This window comes from Lampetra fluviatilis, chromosome 19, assembly GCF_964198595.1.
Source record: "Lampetra fluviatilis chromosome 19, kcLamFluv1.1, whole genome shotgun sequence".
Lineage (NCBI taxonomy): Eukaryota > Metazoa > Chordata > Hyperoartia > Petromyzontiformes > Petromyzontidae > Lampetra > Lampetra fluviatilis.
The window spans coordinates 1,694,838-1,722,074 of NC_136293.1; the positions used below are offsets into that span (position 1 = coordinate 1,694,838).

The following is a 27,237-nucleotide window of genomic DNA, read 5'->3' on the forward strand; positions in this document are numbered from 1 at the left end:
GTGCATCCGTCCCGCCTTAAACCTTTTGTTGCTCCCTGTAACATCCCTTCATCTCCAATCCACGAGTGTCGGGTATGCCGGGCGAGCCGGGGTGCGCACCCGCTGAGGTTGTTCCTCAGGGTGGTTCTGCGGTCCCACCCACAGGACTGGAGTGCGCGATGCCCTCGACATTCACCGACTGCTCCTGCTCCAGACGCTCTGCTTGGTGCGGAGCGACCGTTGACCAGCCGTTCTCCACTGACACCGTCATCTCCTATTGGAGGAACACAGCCGTCGGCCCGTATTTAAGCCGCCCCCCCCACCCCCCCCCCGAGCCTTCCAGGGAGCTCAGGCCCACCTCACCTGGGGTCCCGGCCACGCGAACTCGTTCTAAGACTGGCCGCTTTTTATGACTCTCACACACCATGCTGTTGCCTACTCCGTTGTTCAACAGTCGCACTTGCATGTCAAAGGAGGTCATTGGCTGAACCTGGCCTTTTTAAGTACTGTGCATGCGTAATTTTTGCCACGGGTAGGCTGTGCTGGGGGGTAAGCGGGTTAGCCGGTATCGTGTACATTTGTTGTTGTTGATTCTCCCTCTTTCCATGCGTTCTTCTTTCCTTCCCCCCCCCCTGCCCTCTTGAAATATGTACATATTGTTATACACGGTATTTATTATTGGTCGCCGGTTATTTATTGATGTTTGTTTTTGGGGGGCACACTTTTCTATTTTTCCATGGTTGCTTTACAGCCGGGATGGCTGTGTGTTACACGGGGGGGGAGGGATGATGTAGTGACATATAACGTCACTGCTGTGTTGGCTCGGTACGGGTACTGTCGGTGGGGTGTCACGAGGTCGCATCAGGCCATGACACTGTGTGAAGTGGACAGGACACGTGACCAGATAAAGGGGGGCTAGTGCCCCAGAGGGGAGCTTGGTGGTCACGTGGTAAGGGGCCCTACCTTCCCGAAGGATCTGGAAGGAGGGCGTGGTCGAGGGCGGGGCAGGCCACACCGCAGCAGTTATAAGCGGGGTGTGAAGTGAGAGCTGTGTTGTTCAACCCTGGAATGAAGACACCATCAGCGGTCCTCGAGTGTCCAGTCTTCGTCCGTGACCAGGCAGCCTGCGAACCTGCCCTGGTCCTGTTATGTAGTATTTCCGAGTGTTAGTTAACTCGGGATGGTGGTCACCACCTTATGGATAGTGCAAAAATGTGATCACTCTTGCATTGTTATTGGCCTGAAATTATTACTTCATGGCTGCCTTAAGTGGGCTGTCGTTCTAAAATCATATTTATTTTTACTGGAGGAATCCGATTAGCTATAAAGCTCTTTTTCACAGATGTCCAGTTTGTCCTGGAAGCATTGACATGCATCTGCAACCATGATATCAAAAGCAGGTTTGTTTTTTTATTTTAACATAATTGCTCAACACTGGCCCAAAGGCTCCTTCATGTCAAGCAGCCAAGCAACAAATAGCACCACCGACATTGTAAAAGATAAGAGTTAACACATATATTTAATTGAACAAGGTTGTTATAAGAGCTTTGGAAAATTGACGAAGGGAGATAATTATCACGTGAGACAAGAAGCAGAACGAGAAGTGTTGTGACCTGCAGTGTGGTGGTTCAACAGCGGTGGACGAGACCAAACGTTTAGTCTGGCAGACCGAATGCTGATAGTCCATGGGCCCAGACCAAAAAAAGCATTTATTGGTACCACCTGAGGTGGCAAAGTCTAGAAATAATTTTTGTAATCCTCCACTCCATGTGTTTGGGACAAATTCTGATATGATAACCTTTGCGGAGTGGCAGCTTAGTTGTAGTTACCATGCCTTTTATACAACAACAACAACCGCCATTCGCCACTAAGTGGCGGTGACGTCACCACGACGCTTGTGCCAGGCCATGTGCACCCTGAGGCCACGTGAAGTGTCGAACGCCCGCTGGCAGGAGGTCACGGGGCAGACCCAGGTGCCACGGGTCGACTGACCGAGATGACCGAGATGACTGGCTGATGCACCACCTGTGCCCCCTACTGTGCCAACTTGCTGTGCCCTAGCCACCCGGCGCTCCGCTCGTTGTTGTGAGCGTCGCTCCTCCGCCCTCCGTTGTTGTTGGAGGGCGACTGCCTCCAACTGCCCAGTAGCGTCCTTCACGAGCCTCCTCCACTGAGGCCGATCTTGACACCGCTGGTACCAGTCATAGGCAAGTCCACTCAGCTCCACGTCCTCCTGTACCACATCACTCCATCTCTTCTCTAGCCCGTGCCGCGCCCGTTTAGCCCCCTGGATCCGGCCGAACAAAAGCTGTTTAGGCATGCGGTGGCTGGGCATGCGGGCTACATGACCCAGCCAACGCAGCCTTGCCTGCCGGAGGAGCTCACTGATGGGACTTTGCCCAGATCTTTCAAGGACTTGTGAGCTCCTCACACAATCCAGCCTGGTTAAACCCAGGATGGATCGTAGGCAGGCCAGCCTAAATGTTTCCAATCGGCGAAGATGCTCCACTAGGGGGGTCCACGTTTCGCAAGCGTAGAGAAGGGAGGGAATGACCGTGGCCGAGAAGACCTGAAGCTTCGTGCGGAGCGACAGACCAGGTAGCTTCCACACAGCGTTACGCAACCGATGAAAAGATATTGCCGCTCGACTGATTCGGAGTGAGACCTCTGCTGATAAACTGGAGCCGGTCATGAGCACACTGCCCAGGTATGGGAAACTCTCCACTCTCTCCACTACTGCCCCATCACCGATTGGGAGTTGTGGGGGTGGAGTGCCCGATGGTACAAAATACCCAGGCAGGTGCTTAGTTTTGGTGGGGCTGATGGTAAGGCCCCACCTCTTAGTGGCACACTCCAGTCTCAGCAGCAGCGTCTCCAACTCCTCTTCTGAATGAGCAGCTATTACCAAATCATCGGCATACATAACGTGGTTGACCAATAGGGAGCCATCCCTTGATCGCACCCGGGCGTCGATCAGCCTCCCATTATATCTGTACCAAATGGTAATTCCCCCGGTACAGCTATTGAAGGCTTCACGAACTACGCAGTCGAAATAGATGTTAAATAATGTGGGAGCCAGAGGACATCCCTGTCGCACCCCAAGGTGTACAGGGAAAGGCTCCGACTCCCGGCCACGTAGTTTTACCCGGGCCCGCTCACCATCATGAAGGTCCTTAATGATCGTGAGCAGAGGGTCAGGGACTCCGAAAGCACGAAGAACAACCCAGAGCCCAGTCCTACTGATGGTATCATAGGCCTTGACCAGGTCAATAAAGCAGAAATGTAGGTCTTTTTGGAATTCCCTACACCTCTGCTGTAGCAAACGGACAGAAAATATGGCATCTGTGCAGGACCGCCCTTTCCTGAAACCGCATTGGGGCTCCGCAAGCCTCTTTTCAGCATGCCTAGCAAGGCGATGTTGAATAATCCTTGCCAGGACCTTACCCGGCACACTGAGGAGTGAGATGCCCCTGTAGTTGTTACAGTCGGTACGGTCCCCCTTCTTAAAGAGGGGGACCACCAGGGCATCCTTCCAGTCCTGCGGAACCCGTCCAGTGGTCCAGACTGTTGTTATGATGTCATATAGGGCAGTCTGTGCACAAACGCCACCCTCCCTCAGCATTTCGCTTGGGAGATCATCTCTGCCCGGTGCCTTCCCTGGTCTCAGACTCCGGATCGCCCTCAGTACTTCCTCAACAGCTGGTACCTCAGCCAGCCACTCACAGGGGGTGACCTCTTCCAATATTTGAGGCACCGCAGCCTCAGCAGGGTTATCCCCACTTTGTGCCATGATGTGTTCCAGGCTGAGAGATTTTCCCTCCCCCAGGACCTCACAGAAATGCTCAGCAAATCTGCAAACCTGTTCCTGGGGGTCGGAGATTGGATCACCGTTTTTTCCTCTAATGATGGTAATAGGTGTGGCGCTACAGGTTACTTTTTTGATGGAGTTAAATAGTGATTTGTGATCGCGGGCTACTGAGGCAGACTCCATCTCCTCAGCAACCCGCGACCACCACCCATCCTTGCAGCGCCTCACGGCTCTCCGAACCTCCGAGCGAAGACTGCGGTAAACCTCCTCATTCTCTGACGTGGGATGCTGTAGGCGATGAGAGTGGGCCTGTCGCTTTTTCTCAATTAACCTGAACACCTCCTCCGTCAGCCAGGGTTCCCGGGGAGGTCTGGACCGCGTACCCAAAGCAGCCATTGCAGCTGCATGAGTCACAGTCTTAAACCTCGCCCATTTACCCTCGACATCAGGTGGAGTGGGGGACGATGCCAACCCCAGCTGCAAGCGATGATGAAATTCTCGCTTGCAACTTTCATCAGCTAACTTAGACCAGGCCACTTTTGGTTGGAATGGGATCCTGGGTGTACACCCACCACCGGAGTGGAAGAATGGCAGGCGCATCTTACAGATGACTAGTCGATGGTCAGAGGGCAGATCAGCTCCACGGAAGGTCCTGGTGTCAAGGACATGGGCTCGCATCCGCTGGTCCGTCACTATGTAGTCCAGCAGATGTTCTTGCTTGGACCCGGCATGCATCCATGATGTTGTGTGGATGCGCCGATGCCGGAAGAGCGTGTTGGTAATTACAAGCCCATGGGCTGCACAAAAATCTAGCAGCCTCCTACCGTTATTATTGAGCTGATCTGGCCCATGCCTTCCAATCACTCCAGACCAGGTGCCAGCATCATGACCAACTCGGGCATTGAAGTCACCCAACAAGATGACTCTGTCCCGAGTGGCCACTTTAGCCAGCACCTGTGACAGGAGGTCATAGAAAGCGTCCGACTCATCGGCTTTGCCTGCATCCCTCCACGGATGTTCGTCTTCGGTGGGGGCATAAGTAACCACGACCACCACTCCTCGCCTCTGGTTGATGGGAAGGCGAGCCCAAAGTATCCTGGGGCTTACAGCTTCCCACACCTCACCGCCACGCTCCCACGCCCCCTTCATTCTTTTGTTCAGAAGAAGAGCCACACCCTGTTGTTTGGCAGTCTCCTGCCCCGAGTAGATGACTGTCCACCCCTCATGGTGGCAGGAGCCAGAACCGGTCCACCGGACCTCCTGAATGCCACAGAGATCCAGGCGGTACCGGTCCAGCTCCCTACAGAGGAGTGGCAGCCTCTCCTCCGCAGTGAGCGTTCGAACATTCCACGTGGCCATCCGCAATGGTTTTTCGTTGTTTCTGGAGAAGCCCCGAGGGTTAAAATTCAATCTCCTGGCTCTGCCAAATGGGGTTTGGCCAGGAGACGTCATAAAAGCCTGACCCCCCGGGGCCTCCGGCACAAGCTTATTAATTACAGGTTTATGTTTAATTCGTAGTTTAGTGGTGGTTAATTGAAGGCGGAGGGGTTACCAGCCCCTCGCACTCGTCCAGAGCCCCCGTTTAGCCACTGTGGTGGTCACAGACGCCATGAGGGGAGAGGCCAATGGGCATTGGTCCTCCCCCCACAGCACTGCCCACGACAGTGTTGCCCGTCCGGCACCGTGAGGAGGTAGGAGGTTGTTTTGCCGGACCTTTTATATCCATACCCTATGATAGGTGTCTGGAACGATGACATGGGCATTATTACTGAAAAATTACCTAGACCAAAGCCAGTTATGTGACACATTTGTCTTTAGTGGTTTAAATACACAATGAAAATACAGGATAATAAAGAATACTATAGTGAGGTAAGGAACTACTTGAATATTATAAACATTAACATTCGCATGTACTTAGTCAATTATAAATGTGTAGTGACGTTGAATGAGTCACTGTAGCGCGTGCCGCTGAGAGATTGATAGACAATAAAATTAGGGGTAACAGCCCGTTTTCCAGTCGGACCTGTGGGCAAGGCATGGAGCCCTCTGGGGGATCCAGAGGGGTGCAGGGCCGAGGGCGGAGCCTGGCCACGCTGGGCACGATATAAGGCGAGCTCCGACTCAGTCGGAGCTGCTGCGATCTGGAGTGGAGCTCGTCATGTCGTTTTCGTCGAGATCTTCGCCCTCTTCAACCTGTGGGTCTGGAAGCATGTTGGCTGTCCCGACCCGGTATGTAGTTATCCCATAAGGCTGTGAAAGCCGGAATAAAAGAGAGTACCTCCTACTAGTGTTTGTGAATTAGTACACGACACATGTAATCGCATATATATCTTGACTTAAAGCTTTCATAATTTTTTAAGTACATAAAAAATTAGGAACGTAAAAATAATAACAATATCACGACATTTCGATTGCAACACAAGCAATCATCTTCAGGTGAAAAAGGGGGAAAGCTGCTGAGGCAGGCTGTTTATAAAGGTTTAGAGATGGGCGGGGCAGCTAATGTTAATGTAGGAGAGGTATCAGTACCTGGCAGTAGGTTTACCCCAATCAAAGAGCTGTTTACAAAGGTTTAGAGATGCTTGTAAATGTAAGCTCGGAGAGAGCTAGGAAAGAGCTATCGCCACATGGAGGTGGAAAAGGATGGAAAGCCGCCATTTACTAGCATAGCTAACGGTGGCTTGTTAGTGAATGTAAGAGTCGCAAATAACTTCTAACGTAGGAGGAAGGAAACATTACAGCCAGTTATGACCTAAACTGGTTAATAAAGTCCTTCCAATGATTGCTCAGTTTGTACCCATCTTCTTGGTTGAAAATGTGTCTGTTTATATATCTGGATGGCTTCATGAACAAACAAATCTTTGCCGATAGCCATTGGGTTTGCAAGAGTACTTTCGGCTTAGCAAAATCAATTTATTATGTGCCACCACGTTCAAATGATCAACCAAGCGACTTTCCTGAAAACCCTCTGCTACAAGACCACCTTTTAGCTGCCCTGCCTAACTCAACCTTTACAAACAGCCTGCCTCAGCAGCTTTCCCCCTTTTGTTTCACCTGAAGACGATTGCTTGTGTTGCGATCGTAATGTCATGATATTGTTATTGTTATTATTATTATTTTTATTATTATTTTCTAAGTACGTGGCTTTACCGAAAGACCCAAAGAATAGCAATATATATCGTAAGTGTTGGGTATATGTGTAGAGGTGTTACGGGAGGGCGAACAAACACACCAGGGGTGGTTATGCCCGCACGCGGAAGGATGCTTACATCCACGTCCGCACCGTTTAGCCTGGGGGGCTGAAACGGCGCTGTGATCCCCCACGGCCCCACCCCTCGGTGGGGGAGTTGCTATATAAGGTGGTGAGCCGGTGGGCTCAGGGTTCAGTGTTTAGCTTAAACCAGTGAAGAAGGAAGACTGGCTAGATAGGCCCTGGGACTCCCCTGGATCGCTGTCCTTCTAAGGACCGACCAGGGCAAGCCAGTGGCGTGGCCCCGAGAGCCCAGAGCCGATGCTCTTGTAAGAGCCAGTCTAGGGACTCAGGGTGCCGTGATCCCAGCTTGGCCAGAGCGGGATCAGCTAGCCTCCCCTAGCTCTGTAGTGGAGGACCTGGGAGTAGGCTAGCCGGGATAGAGATTGTGGGTACTCCCTGTTAGATGGGTGAAGGGGCCGATACCCCTTCGAGTGTTGTATACCTTGGCCTGTATAGAGTGGAACGTTTAATAAATGAGTGTGCCTCCGACTACGTCGTCCAAGTCTCGTTGAACCTACTACAACTGGAGTCAGAAGTGGTCTTCTAAAGATGGATACAAGACGGACGGCTCATACCAAGGAACCTGGGGAGGAGGACACCTCGGCCGACTCAGAACCTGAAATCGCCGAAGGAGAATCCGAGCAACTGGGGCCGAGTCCACCGACACCGCAGCGGCCGGACGGGTGGGGACCGTCGGTTGACGGACTGCGGGTGGCTCACTTCCGCCTGATGGAGCTACTCTACGCGGTAGCCGCTTTGTTGGAGGAAATCATTCATCTGGGGGTTGGAGGACTGCACGGGGCGATGTTGGAAGACACGCAACGCCAGTTCCCGCCATTTCAACGGGCCTGGAGGTTGGATTTGCCGCCATCAGTACAGTGGGTGCTGAGGGCGGGGCCGGGCTACATCATGTGACCGACAGTCGCCGACCAGAAGCCGCCACGTCATCAACAGCGGCCAGCGATGGCGAACGCCAATCAGCGGCCAGCACGTCACCAGCAGTGCGACCGCTAATGGCGCCAGCCATTCCCGCTGATACTGTACAGATTGGCGGGAACAACAGTTGGTGATCTACGGCTGCGGAGGCCTCGTTCCAGCAGCGATTGCCGGTCCTCAAAGAGTTTGTGGCGGAAGACGGCGACTGGGGAGCCTTCCAAAGACGTTTCCTCGCCCACCAAGGAATGTCGCGATGGACCGACGACGAGGCGCTACGCGCGCTGCCGGCGACACTGGACAGTGACGCCCTCGCCACCCTCACTACGGCACCGAGATCGGCGCGCGCCACGCTGCAGGCGGCGCTTTGACTCCTGTCTGTAGTCTACAGACCACCTTCTGACTGCAGACAGCTGTTTTACGATCGTCAGAGGGGCGCCAAGGAATCGCCCCTGGCATACCAAACGGCTCTTCTGGCCCTCGTGAAGACGGCTTTCCCGTGAATGGACGAGGAAGGGGTGGACGCTATGGTGGCTGAGAAGATATTGCTGTTGGCGGACAATCTGGACATCGTCGTCTTGGCGCAAGATGACAAGGAGATGTGTTCCCTGCGGGCGGCACGGCACATCCACGCAAACTTGCTGTCCCAACGTCGCAAGGCCAGCAAGGCGGCGGCCAGGCATACCGTGGCTGCAGCCACCCTCCCATCGGAAGAGGTCTGCGCTGTGGGTCGCCCAACGGAGTGGAGATCCGGGGGCCGGCCAGCTCTGGATAGGTCGAGCCACCAGGATCAACCCAAGCCGACTGGGGCACTCACGCGGTGCTACAACTGTGGCCCCCGGGGACATGTGGCTTCGGGATGCTGGGCTCCTCGACAACACAGTGCGATGCCTCAGCCGGACGACACGCCTCTACCCAAGGCTCTGCAGCGAACTCCGGCAAGTCGTGGCACCCAACATGTTTGGCCTACGCACACACCTGTGACACGCTCACGCACTGCAACGAACAGGGTTCAGAAATCAGCTGTCGTTGCGTCTAAATGTGCCGCGATGGGGAGGGTGTTCCAACCGGGCCAGTGGTCTGAGTTGGCCAATCGCGTTGTTGCTGCGTCGGCGGGGTCGTCGGTCATTGTGGGGCATATTGATGGGATTGAGGTGCGGGTCTTAGTTGATATGGGAGCATCGGCGACTATTGTGTCCGGTTTAATTTATAACATTCTCCCCGTTCAAAGCCGTCCTTTGCTTCCCGTTGATGTTCCGTGCTATGCTGCCAATGGGGGCTCGCTGGGCATTATCGGACAGATCCGCGCGCAAATTTGTATTGGGGACATCAAATTATCTGGGCCAGTATTGGTCTCCTCCTCGCTGGCAGTTCCGTGCCTCTTGGGGACAGACTTCTTGGTCAAAATGCCGATTTGAATCTTGATCGACCAAGGTTGCATCGAACTCCCGTCGGGCCGACGTATGATGTTCTTGTCCTCCCCCGCTACTGTCCGTACGGCATTTGCGACGGTACAAGCTCTTGTTACGAAGACGGTACGCGTACCGCTGGGGGCTCAGATGCTCGTGCCTCTTAGGCTGCGTCGACCATTCGTTAAGGGGATTGGGGATCGGGGTGTTCTGTTGGGACCGTCTAGGGCCGGAGTCAACGGACCTGATTTGATAGCGGCCCAGACCATTGAGAAAGCGGGCAGGGACCCCTTCATCATGGTACTCAATGTTGGGTTGCGAACGGCTGTGGTTCCTCAAGGGACCGTGCTTGCGCACGCAACGCTGATACCCTGTGAGGAACCGGTCATTGGACATGTGAGCACCGCTCCTCCGTCGAAACCGCATTCAGACCGTGATGAGGGGTGGCTGGATGCGTTTTGAGCGGGATCATATGACCTGTCCAGCGTGATAAGCTACGAACCCTTCTGCGTGATTTTTCCGAAATCTTTATTCGACACAAATATGATATTGGCCGTACTAAACTGCTGCGACGCCATATTGACACGGGTGACAGCGCGCCAATCCGCCAAAATCTTTTTCGGTTGAGTCCCACCGAAAAGGATCATGTCAAATCGGCCGTAGATGACATGCTAGCTGCGGATATTATATCCCTTTCTACCAGCCCTTGGGGTGCACCCAACGTGTTAGTAAAAAAACACGACTGCTCCTTGCGGTTTTGTGTTGATTTTCGTCGGCTAAATAAGATTTCCGTAGCCAACGCATATTCGCTCCCTCGGATGGATGAATCGCTTGACGCCCTGGCGGGGGCGCGGTTCTTTTCCACATTGGATTTACTGTCAGGGTTCTGGCAGCTCCCTCTGGATGATGAATCTAAACCTAAAACAGCTTCCGTACGCCGCACGGCCTATTCCAATTTAACTGCTTGCTGATGGGGCTCCACTCCGCGCCGGCAACTTTCCAGCGATTAATGGAATTGGTCCTGGCTGGGTTGCAATGGGATTCTTGTTTGATTTACTTGGACGATATCATCGTCTTTAGTAAAACATTCGACGAACACCTCCAGAGGTTGCGGGCTGTTTTCCTCAAAATGCGGGCTGCTAATTCGAAATTAAAGCCGCAGAAATGTCATTTGCAACACGAATCGGTGCAGTATATGGGCGACATTGTCAGACGATCAGGTATTACCACAGATCCCGTCCAAAACGCAATGTGTCAGCTCCTGGCCGACTCCCACCTCGGTGGGGGAGGTCCGGAGTTTCATTGGTTTTGCGTCTTATTACCAACGGTTTGTCACCGATTTCGCGATGATTGCTAAACCCTTACATGCCTTGACATCAAAGGGGTCAAGTTTCACTGGGGACAGGAGGAGGAGGCTGCTTTTCGCTCCCTTCGGGACGCCCTAGTGGGGGCTCTGCCATTAAGTTATCCCGACTTTTCGAAACCCTTCTTGCTCGATACGGACGCAAGCAACACGGGCATTGGGGGCGTGCTTTCCCAGGTTGTTGGGGGCGTAGAGCATGTGGTAGCATACGGCAGTCGGGTTTTGTCTCCGGCGGAACAGAGGTACTGTGTTACCCGTCGGGAACTATTGGCAATCATTTACTTCATTCAGCAATATCGCCCATATCTGTACGGTCGCCATTTCACCGTCCGCACAGATCATGCGGCGCTGCAGTACGCCTTGCGGGTTCAACAGCCATCGTGACAATTGTCCCAATGTTTGGAGATTCTCCAAGATTTCGATTTCGAGACTAAATATCGTAAGGGCGTTCGCCACATGAACGCAGATGCTCTGTCGCGTTTGCCGCCCACCTCCGAGTGCGCTTGCCTCCTGGGTTCGGGGCGTTGCAGACCTCCGAATGTAATCTCTGATTCGGTCCTTGCGGCCGCCGCTGATGCGCCTTCAATTGCGGGTCCTATTGAGCAAGAAGGGAGGGATTCTTTGCTGGGATTGTCTGTTGCGGAGTGGGGGCTCCTCCAAATGGAGGACACCTCCCTCCTCGTGTTGCGCCGTCACATCAGGGGATCTGGTCGGGGGGTGGAAAATGTCGACTCGTGGGGGTTGTTCCAGGGTCTCTTGATGCATTGGGACGGGAGATCCCGCCGCCACCGGCTGGTGGTGCCTTCCACATGAGGGGTAGAGTGGTGTGGGCTGCTCACGAGCGACTCCTGCACCTGGGGACTCACAAAACCCTTGCCATGCTCCAGCTGGATTTTTCTTGGCCGGGCATGGCAAGGGACGTGGGTGATCTTTTAGGGTCGTGTACTCAGTGCGCGCAACGGAAGCCACCAGCAAGGGGGTCGAACCCACCATTGCAGTCTAACAAGTTTTCCCGGGTTAACGAACTCGTTGCGCTTGCTATTTTGGGCCCATTCCCCGCTACACCTAGGGGAAATAAATACCTATTGACCAGGGTGTAATATTTTATGCGATGGCCTATGGCCTGGCCCCTCGCCAACCAGTCGGCAGCAACCATCGTGGAGGCCTTTGTCCAGGGCTACGTCCTCGACAAAGGTACTCCGGAGCGGCTGCTGACTGACCAGGGGAAAAATGTTTTGGGTAAACTTCTCCACGAGGTGTGCGAGCTCCTGGGTACGAAAAAAATCCGTACCTCCCCATATCATCCGCAAACTGACGGGATGGTGGAGCGTCTGCATCAATCTATCACGTCCATGCTGTCTCAACAGGTGTCTGAATCCCAGACCGACTGGGACCTTCATATTCCGGGGGTTTTGGTGGCCTACAGAATGGCTCCTCATGCGGTGACCGGATTTTCGCCTTTCTTCCTAATGTACGGTCGCGAGGCTAACCCGCCTGTCGCTACACAGCTGCGGATCTCCGCACCGCATGCGAAATCCAAATTGTCCGACCATGTCAAATTCAACATCTCTAAATTGACAGAGGCACGGGAGGCGGCCATCCAAAATTCAGACCTCCGCCAGAGGGCGAATGAAAGGCTCAAGCTGGGCCGGGTACATGTACTCCAGTGGAAACCGGGTGACAAGGCGTGGTTGTACTGTCCCCAAGTTCCGCTGGCAACCTCGTCCAAGCTGTTGCGGCCGTGGCGGGGGCCCGTGGAAGTGGTGCAGGTCTTGCGGCCACAATGTGTATGTATCCAGTGGGGGAAGCGTCGGTGGTTCGTGCACCCCTCGCGGTTGAAACCGTTCGTTTTGCCCCATGTTCCTACCACACACACACATGGCCAAACATGTGAGGGGTCCACCGACTCCCGGAGTCCGACTTCGCTGCATTCGCCTGACTTGCCACCGACTGTTCCACCTCCAGGTGCACCAAGATTGACGTGCTCGCGACCGCCAACCCCTCCCGGGGGGGTCGGGGGTCGCTCGTCGGCGAAGCCAGACACTCTCGCACCCGAACTATTGACACCCACCGTTGGGCCGGCCGGGGCTGCCCCTTGTGATGGTCCCGCTGCAAGAACACGCGCCAAAATGCGCAGACTTTTGTAAGGTCGGCCACTTGTGCAGCCCTTGCTGGGGTCGCGGGGTGGAGGGTCCTTGAAATTGTATATATGTTGGTTTCTTATGGGATGGGGTATTTATTTTCTCTCTAGGTAGTGTTGTTGTTACTGTTGTTGTTGTTGTTCTTGTTGTTTACGCGAGGCACACACGGGTTTGGGGGGGATGAATTTTTATTGTGATTTATGTTGCAGCCGGGATGGCTGCGGGCTGTTCAGGGGGGGGGGGGGGGTGATGTAGAGGTGTTACGGGAGGGCGAACAAACACACCAGGGGTGGTTATGCCCGCACGCGGAAGGATGCTTACATCCACGTCCGCACCGTTTAGCCTGGGGGGCTGAAACGGCGCTGTTATCTCCCACGGCCCCACCCCTCGGTGGGGGAGTTGCTATATAAGGTGGTGAGCCGGTGGGCTCAGGGTTCAGTGTTTAGCTTAAACCAGTGAAGAAGGAAGACTGGCTAGATAGGCCCTGGGACTCCCCTGAATCGCTGTCCTTCTAAGGACCGACCAGGGCAAGCCAGTGGCGTGGCTCCGAGAGCCCAGAGCCGATGCTCTTGTAAGAGCAGGTCTAGGGACTCAGGGTGCCGTGATCCCAGCTTGGCCAGAGCGGGATCAGCTAGCCTCCCCTAGCTCTGTAGTGGAGGACCTGGGAGTAGGCTAGCCGGGATAGAGATCGTGGGATCTCCCTGTTAGACGGGTGAAGGGGCCGATACCCCTTCGAGTGTTGTATACCTTGGCCTGTATAGAGTGGAATATTTAATAAATGAGTGTGCCTCCGACTACGTCGTCCAAGTCTCGTTGAACCTACTACATATGTGAAGAAGGTTACATTATTGTTATCAAGCTCTGTGTACTTAGATGATGTTAACAAGGGTAACCAAGTCCAGAATCACCACCCTGTGACACTCAAACTGCTCGTCTATCTCGTCATCTGACTCCCCAAAGTCAAAGTCAGGTTCTGGATCATCCTGCAGTTTTTTGTTATTGCATGTCTGTAACCTGTACATGTCTGTGCTGTCAGTCAATTTGACAAGCACGTGCAGCTTGGCATTTTGCATGAACGCACACACTTGCATGCTAGCAGTTCCAAGACCACATCTGGTGCAGGTGGGGATTGCATTCAGTAAATGGCCAGCTTGCAATCATCTGTCCATCCATACTCAGTAGGGCTTGGCACCACAGGGTTAGCCTGCAGACAGCACTTTCAGATTGCTGCCTGACAGTTTCTACAGAAATAATACAGAACCACCAGTACTTGCCTCACCTGCCAGTAAATGATCATGAGCAAAACAAGCTTCTAGAAACAGAAGGAAAACAAAGCGCCAATCTATTCCAGACTTAACTAAGTCACTAAAATTGAAGAACAACCGTGAATAAATGCAAGAATGTATGAAATACATGCTTTGGGGACAAACATCCATTTTGTAAATTATGTATTGTCTTAATTAACAGCAGAGGTGTTGGAATGTTTTATTGTAACGTCCGGGCAAATAGGCGTGATTGTGATAGGTGCAAAAACAGGTTTCCTGCGAGAAAAAATTAACAGCTGCTCATTTGTAAAGTTTATCATGTATTATTTTACTTCTGTTGGTGTAACAAATAAAATGGCACCATTGAAGTTGTGCCACCTTGGGTGGTACCGATATCTGGATCTGGCCCAAGGACTATTAATGCAGGTGGGGAAATCCGAGGACTGTTCATGGAGTGGAGAACAATAACCATTGTAGTAGCAATATATGGGTGACGAGGAGAAGACTCACCACCTATAGGTGAGTGACTGGAGTGATTCGGTGGAGGCTGGATCATCAATCAGCCTGGCCTGTTGCTTCACTCTGAACTCTTATCAAGTGCAGCAATGAGGTTGGAGCGGGTGCTCCACCTCAGATATGGGTGTCACGGTGGTGAGATGTTATCTGCCTCGGCTATTATGCAGGAGGCATGGGTTTGATCCCGACTCCGATGCCTGTACATTTGGAGTTTGCATGTTCTCCCTGTGGTGGCATGGATTTTTCTCCGGGTCCTCTGGTTTTTCCCTCCACATTTGGCAACATACGCTTAGAGTATTTGGCTGCTATACATTTCCACATAAGCTACTTCGGTGAGCGATCATTTGTGGCCAGGTAGCTTCTGAAAATCAGCTATGTAACTAAGTGGGCCTTATCTGCTAAAATAAAAAAATAGTTTTTTGTTTAGTTTAACACGTAGGCTTTTGCGGCCAATATCATCCATAATACAGGTTTTTTTGGGTGAGATCGTGTAAATATATAAGATTTGAAATGTTGTGGCTTGGCTCTCCAACACACCAGTGTGCTGTACTAGTAACGAATTGGCATGATCTGTTTACGTGACAAACCTTACTAAATTGGCTGTGTTGGGTGGTGGCGGGTTTAACGACATTTATATATTTACGCGATCTAACCCAAAAACCTGTATTATGCAGTTTTTAGTTTAGTTTAGATATGATTCCAACGTCCACAGTCACTTTATTTCACGAATTTGCAGCTCGTCCTTCCAGTGTTCGTGACATTGTCCTGTACCGTGTCGCAAAGGTCACTTTGCGTGCACATGCAGTGAAAAATGTATAATTGTAAAGCAGAACAAAGATCGCACTGCTTGAAACTAACTCTGATCATTTAATAGTGTGCCATAAAATCGGATTCTGCTCTCTAAGTATAAAAAAACGGCCAGAATTACTTAAAACAAAGACAGCATGTCATGGTTCTGTAATCAGGCACTGTCAACTGATTTGGATAAATGGGTTTAAAGGGGGCTGTTCTCGAATGGATGTTAAAGTGTTGCATACTGATTGCCTCGTTATTTTTTTTCCCCACTTACAAGTAAATCCATTGCCAAGATCACGTGTGACTTTTTTTTTTATTGAAACAGTGCCGAGTCATATCCAGTGCTCTTGTGGAGTCACAGAAACTCCAGCGAATGCCAGTGGACCTAAAAAAAAGCAGATGCATTGCATTAAGTGCATTTATCTTGGGGGCAAGACATGTCACGCGAGCTCCGACTTGGCCAGAGGGCACGCAGCATGGTGGAAGAGCACGCTGTCCTTTGGAGAGGACATTAAAGCCTGACATCCTGTCCGCACAAGGGCATTAAGGATCCCACGACTTTGTTGAGTGAATAGGTCACCGTGTTCTCATGTCACGTCCAAACAAAATGCCTTTAATAAAAAAAAATCGCCTCCGTAAGGGCAACGACACGTTGTAAGCCAAGCATTGTAAGGTAAAACGACGGAGGCTTATTATACTGAACACAAAATAATATTTTGCGTCAATTGCGAGAAGTATTGTAGCAATGTTGATAGACCGACAATACTCCTTCACATATCTGGCCCTCCACGTATGAAATAATACGTCACATTCAATGCTGCTGTGATATAGTACAGGAGCTACTCGATACATCATACATTTCTCCACAACACGCCGCCGTCGCTTGGGCCAACACCGTACCTAGCCCAGCATTTAATACTTGCAGGAAGGGCTCCTGATGCCCCCTCAATATCGGCTGGGCACCTATCAGTTCAGTTTTCAGTTCATTAATTAGGTATATCCCTGTGAGCCATGCGGCAAACACATGAACAAGAAACATCTTAAAGTGACTACGCGCAACAGAAAAATCCAGGAAAAAACAGCAAAGTCTTCCAGAAAAAGCACCGTATATCAATGATGTGTGCAAAATCTCAGTGGGATGCAAGTTAAACAATAACAACCATAAGACAATTTAGATTACATTCATCAGTCTAAATCTGTACTACTGCAAACAAATAAGGCCAAACCAAAACGTTTTCGAAATCACCAAAATAAAGCTATAAAAACAATGTAACAGTGATCATAGAACTGTGATTCAAATTTAACAATAAACTATATACATAACATGTACGACCAAAATTTTCAGCCATAGCATAGCTGGCAGCATGAGTCACTCCATAACAGCAGGATTATCACAATTTTTCAATGCACCTTTAAAGATCAGCACACTATAATAAAAAAACTCAAGATCATACTCTTCAGCAGTCATCCAGAGCGATACATTTGATTTCAGGCAACTGAATAGCAGTAGCAGCTAGGGGTGTACAACTTCTCTAGAGCAGTTTTGAGTGAAGCTCTCATAGGTAGTGATCAAGTTGCAGTTTATTGGCGATAGCATTCCAGACCCTGGGGGCATCAATAGCAAAAGCCCTTCCTCCAGTATTTGTACGGCAATAAGGAATGTGAAGCTGTTAAATGAGCGAAGACCTTAGGTCACATTTGTTCTTCGAAGCAGTGAGGAGATCCAGCAGGTAATCTCCGAATTTTTTGTAAGTACATCGTGGATAAATAAGATCTGATGCACAAGCCGTCGATCATTAAGAGATGTTAAGTTTGACCCAATGTAGAGATCACAGTGGTGGGTCCTATATGGCCAGTTCAATGCAAATCTTAAGGCTGAGTGATAAATTAAGTCAAGCTTCTTCAGTACAGTACTGGTGGCTCATTTATATACGATGTCATAGTAATCAAGTAGAGGCAGTATGGTAGCTTTGATCAATTCCAAACGGAACATAGGGGGGAAGCAGTGCTTGTGTCGATACAGAAAACCAATTTTTATTTTTGTCTTTATAACAAAATGTAATCGATGTCATCTTCAAATTTCAGTTTTGAATCTAGGATAACCCCACGATACTTATAGATCTTGACTTGCTCTATTTGATCATTATTTAAGGAATGTAATGAGGGAAAAATAACTTCCCGCTTTAGTCCTGGTGAGAAGCATAGCACCTTGGTTTGGGAGGTATTCAGGACTAGTTTAAGAGCAACTAGCTGATGTTGTAGTTTGTTGAAATCACCCTGGAGCTTAGCAATCACGTCATCCGGAGAGCCGCCAGCAGTAATCAATATCGTGTCATCTGTAATCAGTATCGTGTCATAAAAGTGAGATCCTGAACCGCTCTATTCTAAGGGGTTAAAATAATCCCACCCCCAGTGATTTCCTGGTCAAGCTGCTTCTGCAGCCTCAAGGGTACAAGCATCTGTGCACCCGGGGGAACTCTAACAGTTTCACGCACCAGTGCCTGAACCACAGCATTAGCCATTCAACCCAGTAGGGGACTCCAAAAATCTCAACCAAAGCCCCAACGGTAACTCTACACAACCCTGGTCAATCAAAATCCGGAGGCGCATTCTCTTAAAAAAATCGGTCCCCATTAAACACGGCACCGGCAATGAACTTGGTACTAACACCAGGCCCGTGCATTCAATATCTCCAATCCGTCATAACACAGTGTGCCAATGCGGTGCATTGCCCGGACCTCCGTGGCCAATAATCACGCACCGAAGTACCATCTTCGCACCTCGTATCTCTATGGGGGGCGATGGCGTGTGCACCCGACACTGACTGCAATGGAGATACATGAGGTGGCTGAGGCCGGCACGATGGAGGATGGCGAAGCCGGGAAAAACTGCCACAAATCAGCACGGCAGCCCCTGGAGATGTGCCCCGATAGGCCACATCTGAAACAGGTAACGGGACCACGCCATGGTGGAGGGAATGTCCCCCCCACTGGTCCCGTCGTCGTCCCGCGCCGATTTTCCCGCGCGGGCTCCAACTCTCCGATGCACAGACCCGAGAAGACTCTCGGTGCTCCTTGTCACCCTCTTCTCCTGGGAATCCAGCCCAGGCTGCCACCACCGGCACACCATCGCAGGTTACAATGGGCCTGGATGCATCGGGATACCTGAATCGAGAACAGGTCGTCTTCCTCCGTGGCCGGCAAAAAAAAACGCTAATTTCTTGAGCCAGCGCCATCAGAGTATCTAGTCCCCCCTGCTCCATTTTTAGGTACGCAGTCTGGGCCAGTTACAATAGTGCACTGCGGAAGGCGAGGGGCGACTCGGTCTCCCCCTGACTCCGCATCACGAATTTCTTCCGCGCGTTGGACGGCGGATCAAAAATCTCTGCCAACTGTGCATATGCTTGCTGCAACATCGCCCTGTCCGCATGGGGAATGGAAAAAAACGCCGCCAAGGCATCGTTGTCTAGCGTGGTGGAAAGAGCACGTAGCGCCTCTACGTCGGACCACCCAGTGAGTTAGCAAGTGGTGGTAAAGCGCCACCAAAAGGCCACCCAATCACCCCCCACAGCCAAATATTCCTTAATAAACGGCAACCGCTGCGCGAGGGAAGACGCCCCAGGATGAGATGTCGGCAGCAGGTTAAATTCAGTGGGACTCGATTCCCACCCTTGGTCGGGAGTGATGCGGAGTCGCCCATTTGCTGCCCCCAAGTCGCAGCCCCCTCCACTGGCTCTTCCTTACCCAGCTGCCCCACCAGTGCCGTCACCGCGGAGAGCAGCTCCAATGATGCGCGCGCAGAGTGCCCACAGTCCCTCTTTAGCCGGCGATTCGGAATCGTCATCCTTCGCCCGCTGCCCCGCCGGAACCGCCTCTCCGGGACCCCTAACCGGGGTCCCGCTGCCCAAGAACCCTCCTCACCATCGCCCTCTTCGCTCGAGGACGTGCTGATGAGAGCAATCCTCTTCGTGACTGTCGACATAGCCTATCTCCCCCCACCGGGTTCGAAGGGGAAAAAAAATCCTCCAATAAAAACAACTGTACAATTAAAAAAAACCATACATTTTTCGTTAACTTCTGACACCAAATGTAGTGTACTAATTCAGATACACTAGTAGGAGGCGTTATCCCTCTTGTTTATTCCAGCTCTCACAGCCATACCGGGTTGGGACAGCCAAAATGCTTCCAGACCCACAGCTTGAAGAGGCAAAGACCACAACGACAGCAGCATGAAGAGTTCCATTCCCAATGGCAGCTGCCCCAGCGTGGCCAGGCTCCGTCCTCGGCCACGCACCCTTCTGTATCCCCCAAAAGGCTCCGGACTTGGCCCATGGGTTCACCTGGTAGAACGGGCTGCTACCCCTAATTCCATTGCCTACCAATCTCCCAGCACCACGCGGAACAGCGACTCATTCATTCAACACTAGTATTGGGTAAATCTCCAAACGAAGTCAAACAATCTCCAAAACGATTTAGATTTCATTCAATATCAATTGTCATCACTAAAATTGTTCCTGAATACCCAAACGAAGATCATGATATTTTCTTAAAAAATAAATCTAGTTTCATTCCATTCACCTGTTACGGATATCAGAAGCAATATCATTGAACAAACAGAGTGCTTCAAAAACTTGAGTTTACTAATTGATTAAAAACTTACATTCTAACCCCATATTGATCACATCTCAAATAATATAACAAAAAATAGTTTTTTTTTATGCAGAAACAAACATTGTTTTCCCAATTGTGCCTGTTGAAGCCATCATTCTACCACTTGTTGACTACTGTGACACTGCTTAAAGATCAGCTACTAATGAAACACTAAAAAAAATAAAACCGCTTATCATTCTGTTCTTCGATTTGCACTGGATGTACCATACAGGACCCACCATTGTGACCTCTACTTAAAATCCAATCTCACATCACTTTATGCATGAGGAAATCTACATTGGACCCTCTTCATTCATAAAATCCTTATTGGTAAATCTGCACTTAGCTAATTCATTTACCCCATTATCAATCCCAAGACACCTAAGATGTCCATCGAATTGCCTTTTAACCATCCCAAGAACAAGAATTGGAATAGGTGACAAAGCCTTTGTCTTTACAGCACCAACGTTTTGGAACAATCTTGTTTCCTCCCTTATCATCCTAAATATTTCTTGAGAAATATCCTGAAGCAGAAGATTAGTGCTGGATACAACTGTATTTGCAAATGTGATTTGCAACTTTCATCCTTTCCCATGCATCGATAGTTACATTTTAATGTGCAATTGTATTGAGGGACTGCGTTGTCTTTGTCTGGTCTAGGACTGTTTTTTATGTTGTTGTGCTGCATTACCCAAGCTTGGAAATTGGTGTACTTGTGCAATTTAAACTAATATACTCAATCGATTTTACGTATTTACTTTCAGTGACTTGCTTACTTTTCCTACACTTTGCACTCCAATCGTTTGCTTGTATTGTTTGTTGTTGTAACTTTCTGACCTGCTCCTACTGGACATCTGTGAAAATAGCTTCAAAGCTCATATGATTTTTCTAGGATAAATAAAGATTCTGGTTGCGATTCATTACGAACGAGAGAGTACGAACAGGACACAATTCACCGATTCTTGGATCGATTAGTGACCCAAACACCGTGGAATTTCACAGAATTTCCAGAAGGGAAATAATTATACATCTACGTTGTTTGAGATGTTTTGTTAAAAGTGTGTACGAGCAATTATGCATATTGTACAATGTAAAGTGAAGTGATATTACCTTACAAAACTTGTATTCCCAATCATAATGGCTTTACATGGTAATCTCTCACACAGATGCAGATAGTTTTCCCCCAGGGATAATGGAGTTGTGTGATTTCTTGAAAATCATTGACCGATTAACTTCCTCACCATAATATATTCAATTGCCGTAGTTCAACTCAATACAAGATAACACGTCCATATTTACGAATAGACTTATACTTACAGTATACACTTGAATTTACGTCCGTAAATGTTAATAACAATTTATTAATATGAAACGTTGCTTTCAAGATTAGCCACTAATTGCCATAAAGGTGGTAAATGAACAACACATTTTTATTCTTGTAAGCTGCACTTTCCCAAACCCTCCGTTTATTTATTGTTTTTTTTTGCCGACAAGAGCCCGATAGAGCGCGAACCGTAAGAAGGGGGCACTGAAATCCCACGGACAGAAGCCCCTAACTCAGTGCCCATGGGTTAAGGGAAGATGAGAAAAGCGGGCTCGCTGCCCTGCTCGCGTAGAGACTGAGTGGAAACGGAGGGCAACCCCTCGATTTTTCTGAATCAGAACATGTATTTATACTGGAGGAATCCGATGAGCTATGGAGCTCTTTTTCACAGATATTCAGTCAGGGCATGTAAGAACGTTATAAACAGTACAAAAAACATGGTAGTTGTGCAAAGTACACGCAAGGTAAACAAATCACCTAAACACATACAAATGAACCTAATCCATCCCCATCCTACCAGGCAAAGCCTTTAAAACTTTCCTTCTTGGCAGTACACCCTACACCACCGTTAGCGTCTAGACTTGTTGGACCGCTCACCGCGATTGTTGCTGAATCTCTCGTTTTGCCATTTCTGCTGCCGCTGTTGTCATTTGTCATGTTTGTGGCAGAAAAAAGAGCAATCTAGCCTGGCGCAGAAAACCAACAACACATACACCGTGAGCCCGTCTAGCTTCCCGCAAGGAGTCGCCCGGGACAGCGGCGTTCCCACAGTGACCCGCAGCGCGACCGCGGGCCCTCGATCCGCCACGGCTGCCTCTGGCCCCACTGAGCCGAAGCCTGCCGAGCCGAAACCCGCGGAGCCCAAGAAGACGTACAACAGCGTCAGCAAGGTGGACAAGCTGTCCCGCATCCTCTTCCCCTTGCTGTTCGCCTCCTTCAACCTGGTCTATTGGGCCACCTACCTCAACAAGGTGCCCAAGATGAAAGGGGTGATCTTTCAAAACTGAGGGCAGGCTTGCCTGCCGTAGACCTGCGTTCCTAAAAGGCACGGCTCGACCGCGTAGCAGGCAGCGAGGTGAGTGGTGAGGCGGTGCGTCGGCACTCACCTCCACCGCATTCGCTACAGCCGGGAGCCAGTGGGGGGGGGGGGGGGGAGTCCCCCTCTTAACTTTGAAATTAAACTGACAGGTTTTTTGTTTGTTGTTAAGGCACTCGTGTTGTTTTGTAAGGAAGTTCGGCTGGCTTCACATTTGCTCATCTCACCATGGGGCTGTAATCTCGTAGGAAATACATGTGCTTCTTTTTTTACACGCAGCGTTGTTCCATTTGTTCCAGTGGAACAAGTTGACGATTGCCAGTTGTATGCCCTGGAACATCTTTACAATTGGACGGACTGAGGTTTTATGGACTTGACAACAATGTCAAGGAAACCACCTCTGAGGCAAAACCTACGAGAGTAGGTGAAGTTTACGTGGGATCTCATTTCTGAAATAATATTTATCAAGGTGATTACTATGATTTTACATATTTGGTATATATTTTCTTTAATGTCTTCGTGGTATAACCCTCTGTAGACTCGAATGAGCTACGGTTCCTTTCTCACGTCTCCTGCTGCGTGCGAGGCAACATATCTCTTTGGGCTTGGGGCATCCTAGCAAGCAGGGTTGCTGTGGGACACTCTTCAACTTAATAAAATGGTTTAATGACACTGCTGGACGAGAAAATATGTAGGTAACTAAGTTCATGCAAATATCAACGTGTAACATAAAATGTCGCACAACTCTTTCCGGGAAAAAACAATCGATTGCATTCAACAAAGTGGCACCGTTTAACTTCAGCTTTTGACGGGGACCAGAATCGCCCGACATTCGGTTGACTCCTGCAGCCACTTGTGTCAGAATTTGTTTTTTAACTAGCTGCGTTTTCCAGACTTTATTACATAAATCCGGCTCTGCACATCATCAAATTACATTGCTCATAGCCGCAGGAGCCTTTGCAAGTTCGACGAGGGGATTTTTGTTGTTGTTTGATGACATGCAACGACCGATCTAGCCCCAAGCTTTAAGCCAACTTTTGCTCTCACGTTGAACTCTCCCGGTTCGGTAATAAATTGGCTTTCAAGTGGATTCCCTTGTAGCACCACTGGAGATGTAGTCTGTTGACTCTCGTGTGCGCTGAGCTTGCTTGGGGATGGAATACTCATGGACGGCACCGTTTAGGTCCGCATAGACCGTCGGCGGACACGTTAACCCTTGCTATACATATACAGATCTTGCGAATAGTATTTAAAAATACTGTGGTCACACTGCATCTCTTCACTTTTATGCTGTCCCACGATGAACTTTAGTTCTGATACGAAGGGGTTAGGGTGAGGGATACTCGATCGAGATAACTGGTATGAGTTACAAATACCGCTCCTCGCCATTTGTGTACCACTCACAAGCGACAAAGGTAACGATCCAAAAGCATGAACCAAACACTTTTCTTTTACACATTATAAAAGCACTTACTGCAGCTAAAAACTACTGTATTTAATGTAGAATAGTCATTATATCTATATATAGGCATTTGTTGTATGTATTTGTGTATAACGAATTAAAATTTTGAGAATGAGATAATAAAAGTCGTTTATGTACAAACTCAAACTTACAGAACTTTATTTTTAATAGTCACCCATAGTAATATCATCAGAAATAAGTGGCTAGTGTGTAATAATGACATGGTGATGGATATGTTTTTTTACTATCTTGTTCTCAAAATGTTTTTACTGCCCGTCATACTCTATATGCAGTATACACATACAAAACAGGTACATGTTGACATACATACTCACATACACACAAGCATGCAGGTGTACAACGTGCACACTTGCATATATGTAATTTGTCTAACTGGAACATTGTTATATACGAGGTTCAATTAAAGTACTGTCATGCTTTGCCAATAATGGGCTTATTTAAAATGTTTCTGCAATAAACTGGCTCCGATGTGTGAGCAGCTGCTCAGTGGGGTGTAAAGGTTCATGATAATGGGCTAATTTTCGGTAGGAAAGTGACCAAATAAATATATGGAAAGGCTTTTTTTTAAGTACGCTTGGTACGACTCCAAAATTGACGTTAAACAACCTTAGCACATTCAAATGCTTCCATGTTCCTATATAATTATTTGTTAGAATTAATGTTTAATTGATTTCAGTTCTTCATTGGAATGCATTCATTTTCATAGGGCTACCCTGTAGGATGTTCTTCTCGGCAGAACAACATTAACTGTTGTTGGATCAACATTGTTACCGACCAACGATTATAACCACATGCCAGCGTTGACCCAACATTGCTGACATTAACTGGGTATTCTCCACTCTGATAGCAGTTATATTTTGTTCATGAAGATTTGGTTATTTCACTATGCATAAAATGGGTAGGTATTCCGACCATGTCTCAGTCTGCGTGGAGAATTTGCCAGTGGCTCTGATAGTGGCAGAGCTGGCGTGCGACGAGGTAGTGGCGAGGCCATGCTCCAATCCCCCGGAATGCCGGATTGCCTGGAAAGACAAGCTCGCCAAATCAGGAATGGTTTGGGTGTCGATGTATCACTTACTCATCATCATCCATCCTCAGTTAATAGAAATGAGGAGCAACATGACGTAATCATCTTGTGGGAAAGGAGGTTGCAGAGGGAGGGGACACGAGCAGGGCAAAGGAGAACATCGGTTTAAGAAGTCGGGCTAGGTGACGCTATTATTCTGACTTCCTGGTTCCATTCTGAGGTTGTGATACAGTTTCAAATGAAACGTCGTATCTATTTCAAATGTTTTTTTGTGAGTATTGTTCTTCAGCTCACCAGTGTGAGCTGAAACAATGATATTTGGCACGTTGAATGTTCGTACAGTGCACGACAATTTCATTTGTGTGGCTGTGTCAGGTCGGTGAAGGGTCCTGCGACGTAAATCTGTTTGGATCGTTTACGCAGTGGCCTAAACCTATGGCAATTATGAATTACGCCCCATGTGTTAATGGAACGGCTGAGCGAGGCAGGCGTTTGTGTCGAGTACCAACACACGTGACGATGATTATAACGATGGTCCGACGCTGCCTCTGCAACAGCTGCAGGGTCAGGCAGAAGAGACTGATGGTGACGCGCACCATGACTTTAGGAGCCATTGTCGGTGACAGTTTCTTCCTTAAAACTTAAACTTTAGTGTGTGTGTATATGAATGGAGCACAATTGGGGAGCGGTGGTGTTGCAGTTAGCGTGTTGCGCTATGAACCCAACAGAGTTGAACTCCCGCTTGCGGCCAACACCAGTGACCATTATTTGAACTGGTAATTGGGCATCCCCTAGGTCGACTCATTCTCAAATGAGTACCTAGTGCGGTGTGTAAACATCGCCACTGGGGAGACAAAAGCGGTCGGGCATGGTGCTGGCCACCCACCCCCTCATATACCGTCCCGGCCTTCATAGGAGCTCGCTAACAGCACTTGCACCAGTCTGTTAAGGCTATACGGGGGATTTTAAAAATTGGTTTGGAGCATAAGTGCTCCTTATTTGGGCTCTTCAAACCCCCCTCCTCCCCCCTTCCCCAAACCGCATTGGCCAGCATTGCGAGAGTACGGTCGAATAACCCCCGGCGCGTGTGTGGCTCGAGGACGCCTCCATTCAGCAGTGTATCGGCACAGCTGCACGTGATATACGCGGCGACAATGAAAAACCTCCATCCACAAATTATTATTGCCTCACGTTTCTGCAATCGTCTGCCCCAACCACGTGAAGGGCCGCCGATGTGTGGGGCCGGCCTGCAGGGTGTGGAGCATAGAGCACGGATTGCCCTGCGGTGGTCCATCGCTTCGCCGACCGATTCCGCACTCTGCCACCTGGCTCGGCACATTCGTGGAACCATTCACACTTTTTGAAGAATCGTTCTGTAAAGGCACACACACACACACACCTGCCCATGGTGGTCACGTGCATATTTATCTGGGTCGTCCGGTTTTTGCCCTCCACATTGAGAAACATGTGTTTAGATTATTTGGCTGCTGCTATAAATGTCCACATATCATAAGCCAGGTCGATGAGCTATCATGTATGACCAAATCGCCTCTGAAAAAATATATACCAGCTCAATGGGCTTCACCTAGTAATATAATAGTAGTGACTTGCTTGGGAGTAATGAGTGGCCCTGTCACCGGTGCAATGTGAAATACCCTCCATTGTCTCACGACCTGAATAGTCCAGGAATTGGCATCCGTGTTTGGGCTGCAGGAACCGATTTGTACCGCGATCTGGAACCGGTCTTTGTGTGTTAAACGTCACTGCAGTAAATTGCAGTTTGGCTAGACCGAGGCTGGCTGAAAAATGTCTTTGTTTAAGATGGTGACGACCCTAGCACCACCCCCTTTGTTCACTGGGACCATGGGAACACATCCAAATATTATGAATTGACAATACAATTTGCTAATGAAACACATATAATACATCTCGTTAACATAGTAAAGTGTTTACACGTTTGCTGTCATGCTCACTAATTGGATTCTGGCAGACATCCGTTTTAATTGTAAATTCTCACAACGCTTTCATGCGGCAATGGTTTCACAGTGTGCCATGCTGATCAAGGTAGCGCGCGTGCACACACACACAGATCTCAACTTGAAAAGGTCACTGCACGCTTCCATCTTGCGAGGGTGGAGAGTTTAGAAAGAGTACCCTTGCCACTCAGACCACTGGCATGAGATCGACTTTGTACTTCATCATTGCCCCATACAGTGAGGGAAAAAAGTATTGATCCCCTGCTGATTTTGTACGTTT

At 49.5% G+C, this 27,237-nt stretch overlaps 1 protein-coding gene across 2 annotated transcripts in view; it reads left to right on the forward strand.

The window, feature by feature from the left end:
* The window catches only part of LOC144937542 (gamma-aminobutyric acid receptor subunit alpha-1-like), a 119,998-nt gene extending 94,673 nt beyond the window's left edge, over positions 1-25,325 (forward strand). For both annotated transcript variants that reach the window (XM_078864803.1, XM_078864801.1), the window contains exon 11: positions 22,104-25,325. In XM_078864803.1, coding sequence (XP_078720929.1) covers positions 22,104-22,442 — 339 coding nt within the window. In that variant the 3' untranslated portion in view covers positions 22,443-25,325. The remainder of the gene's footprint in view (positions 1-22,103) is intronic.
* The last annotated feature ends 1,912 nt before the right edge of the window (positions 25,326-27,237 follow it).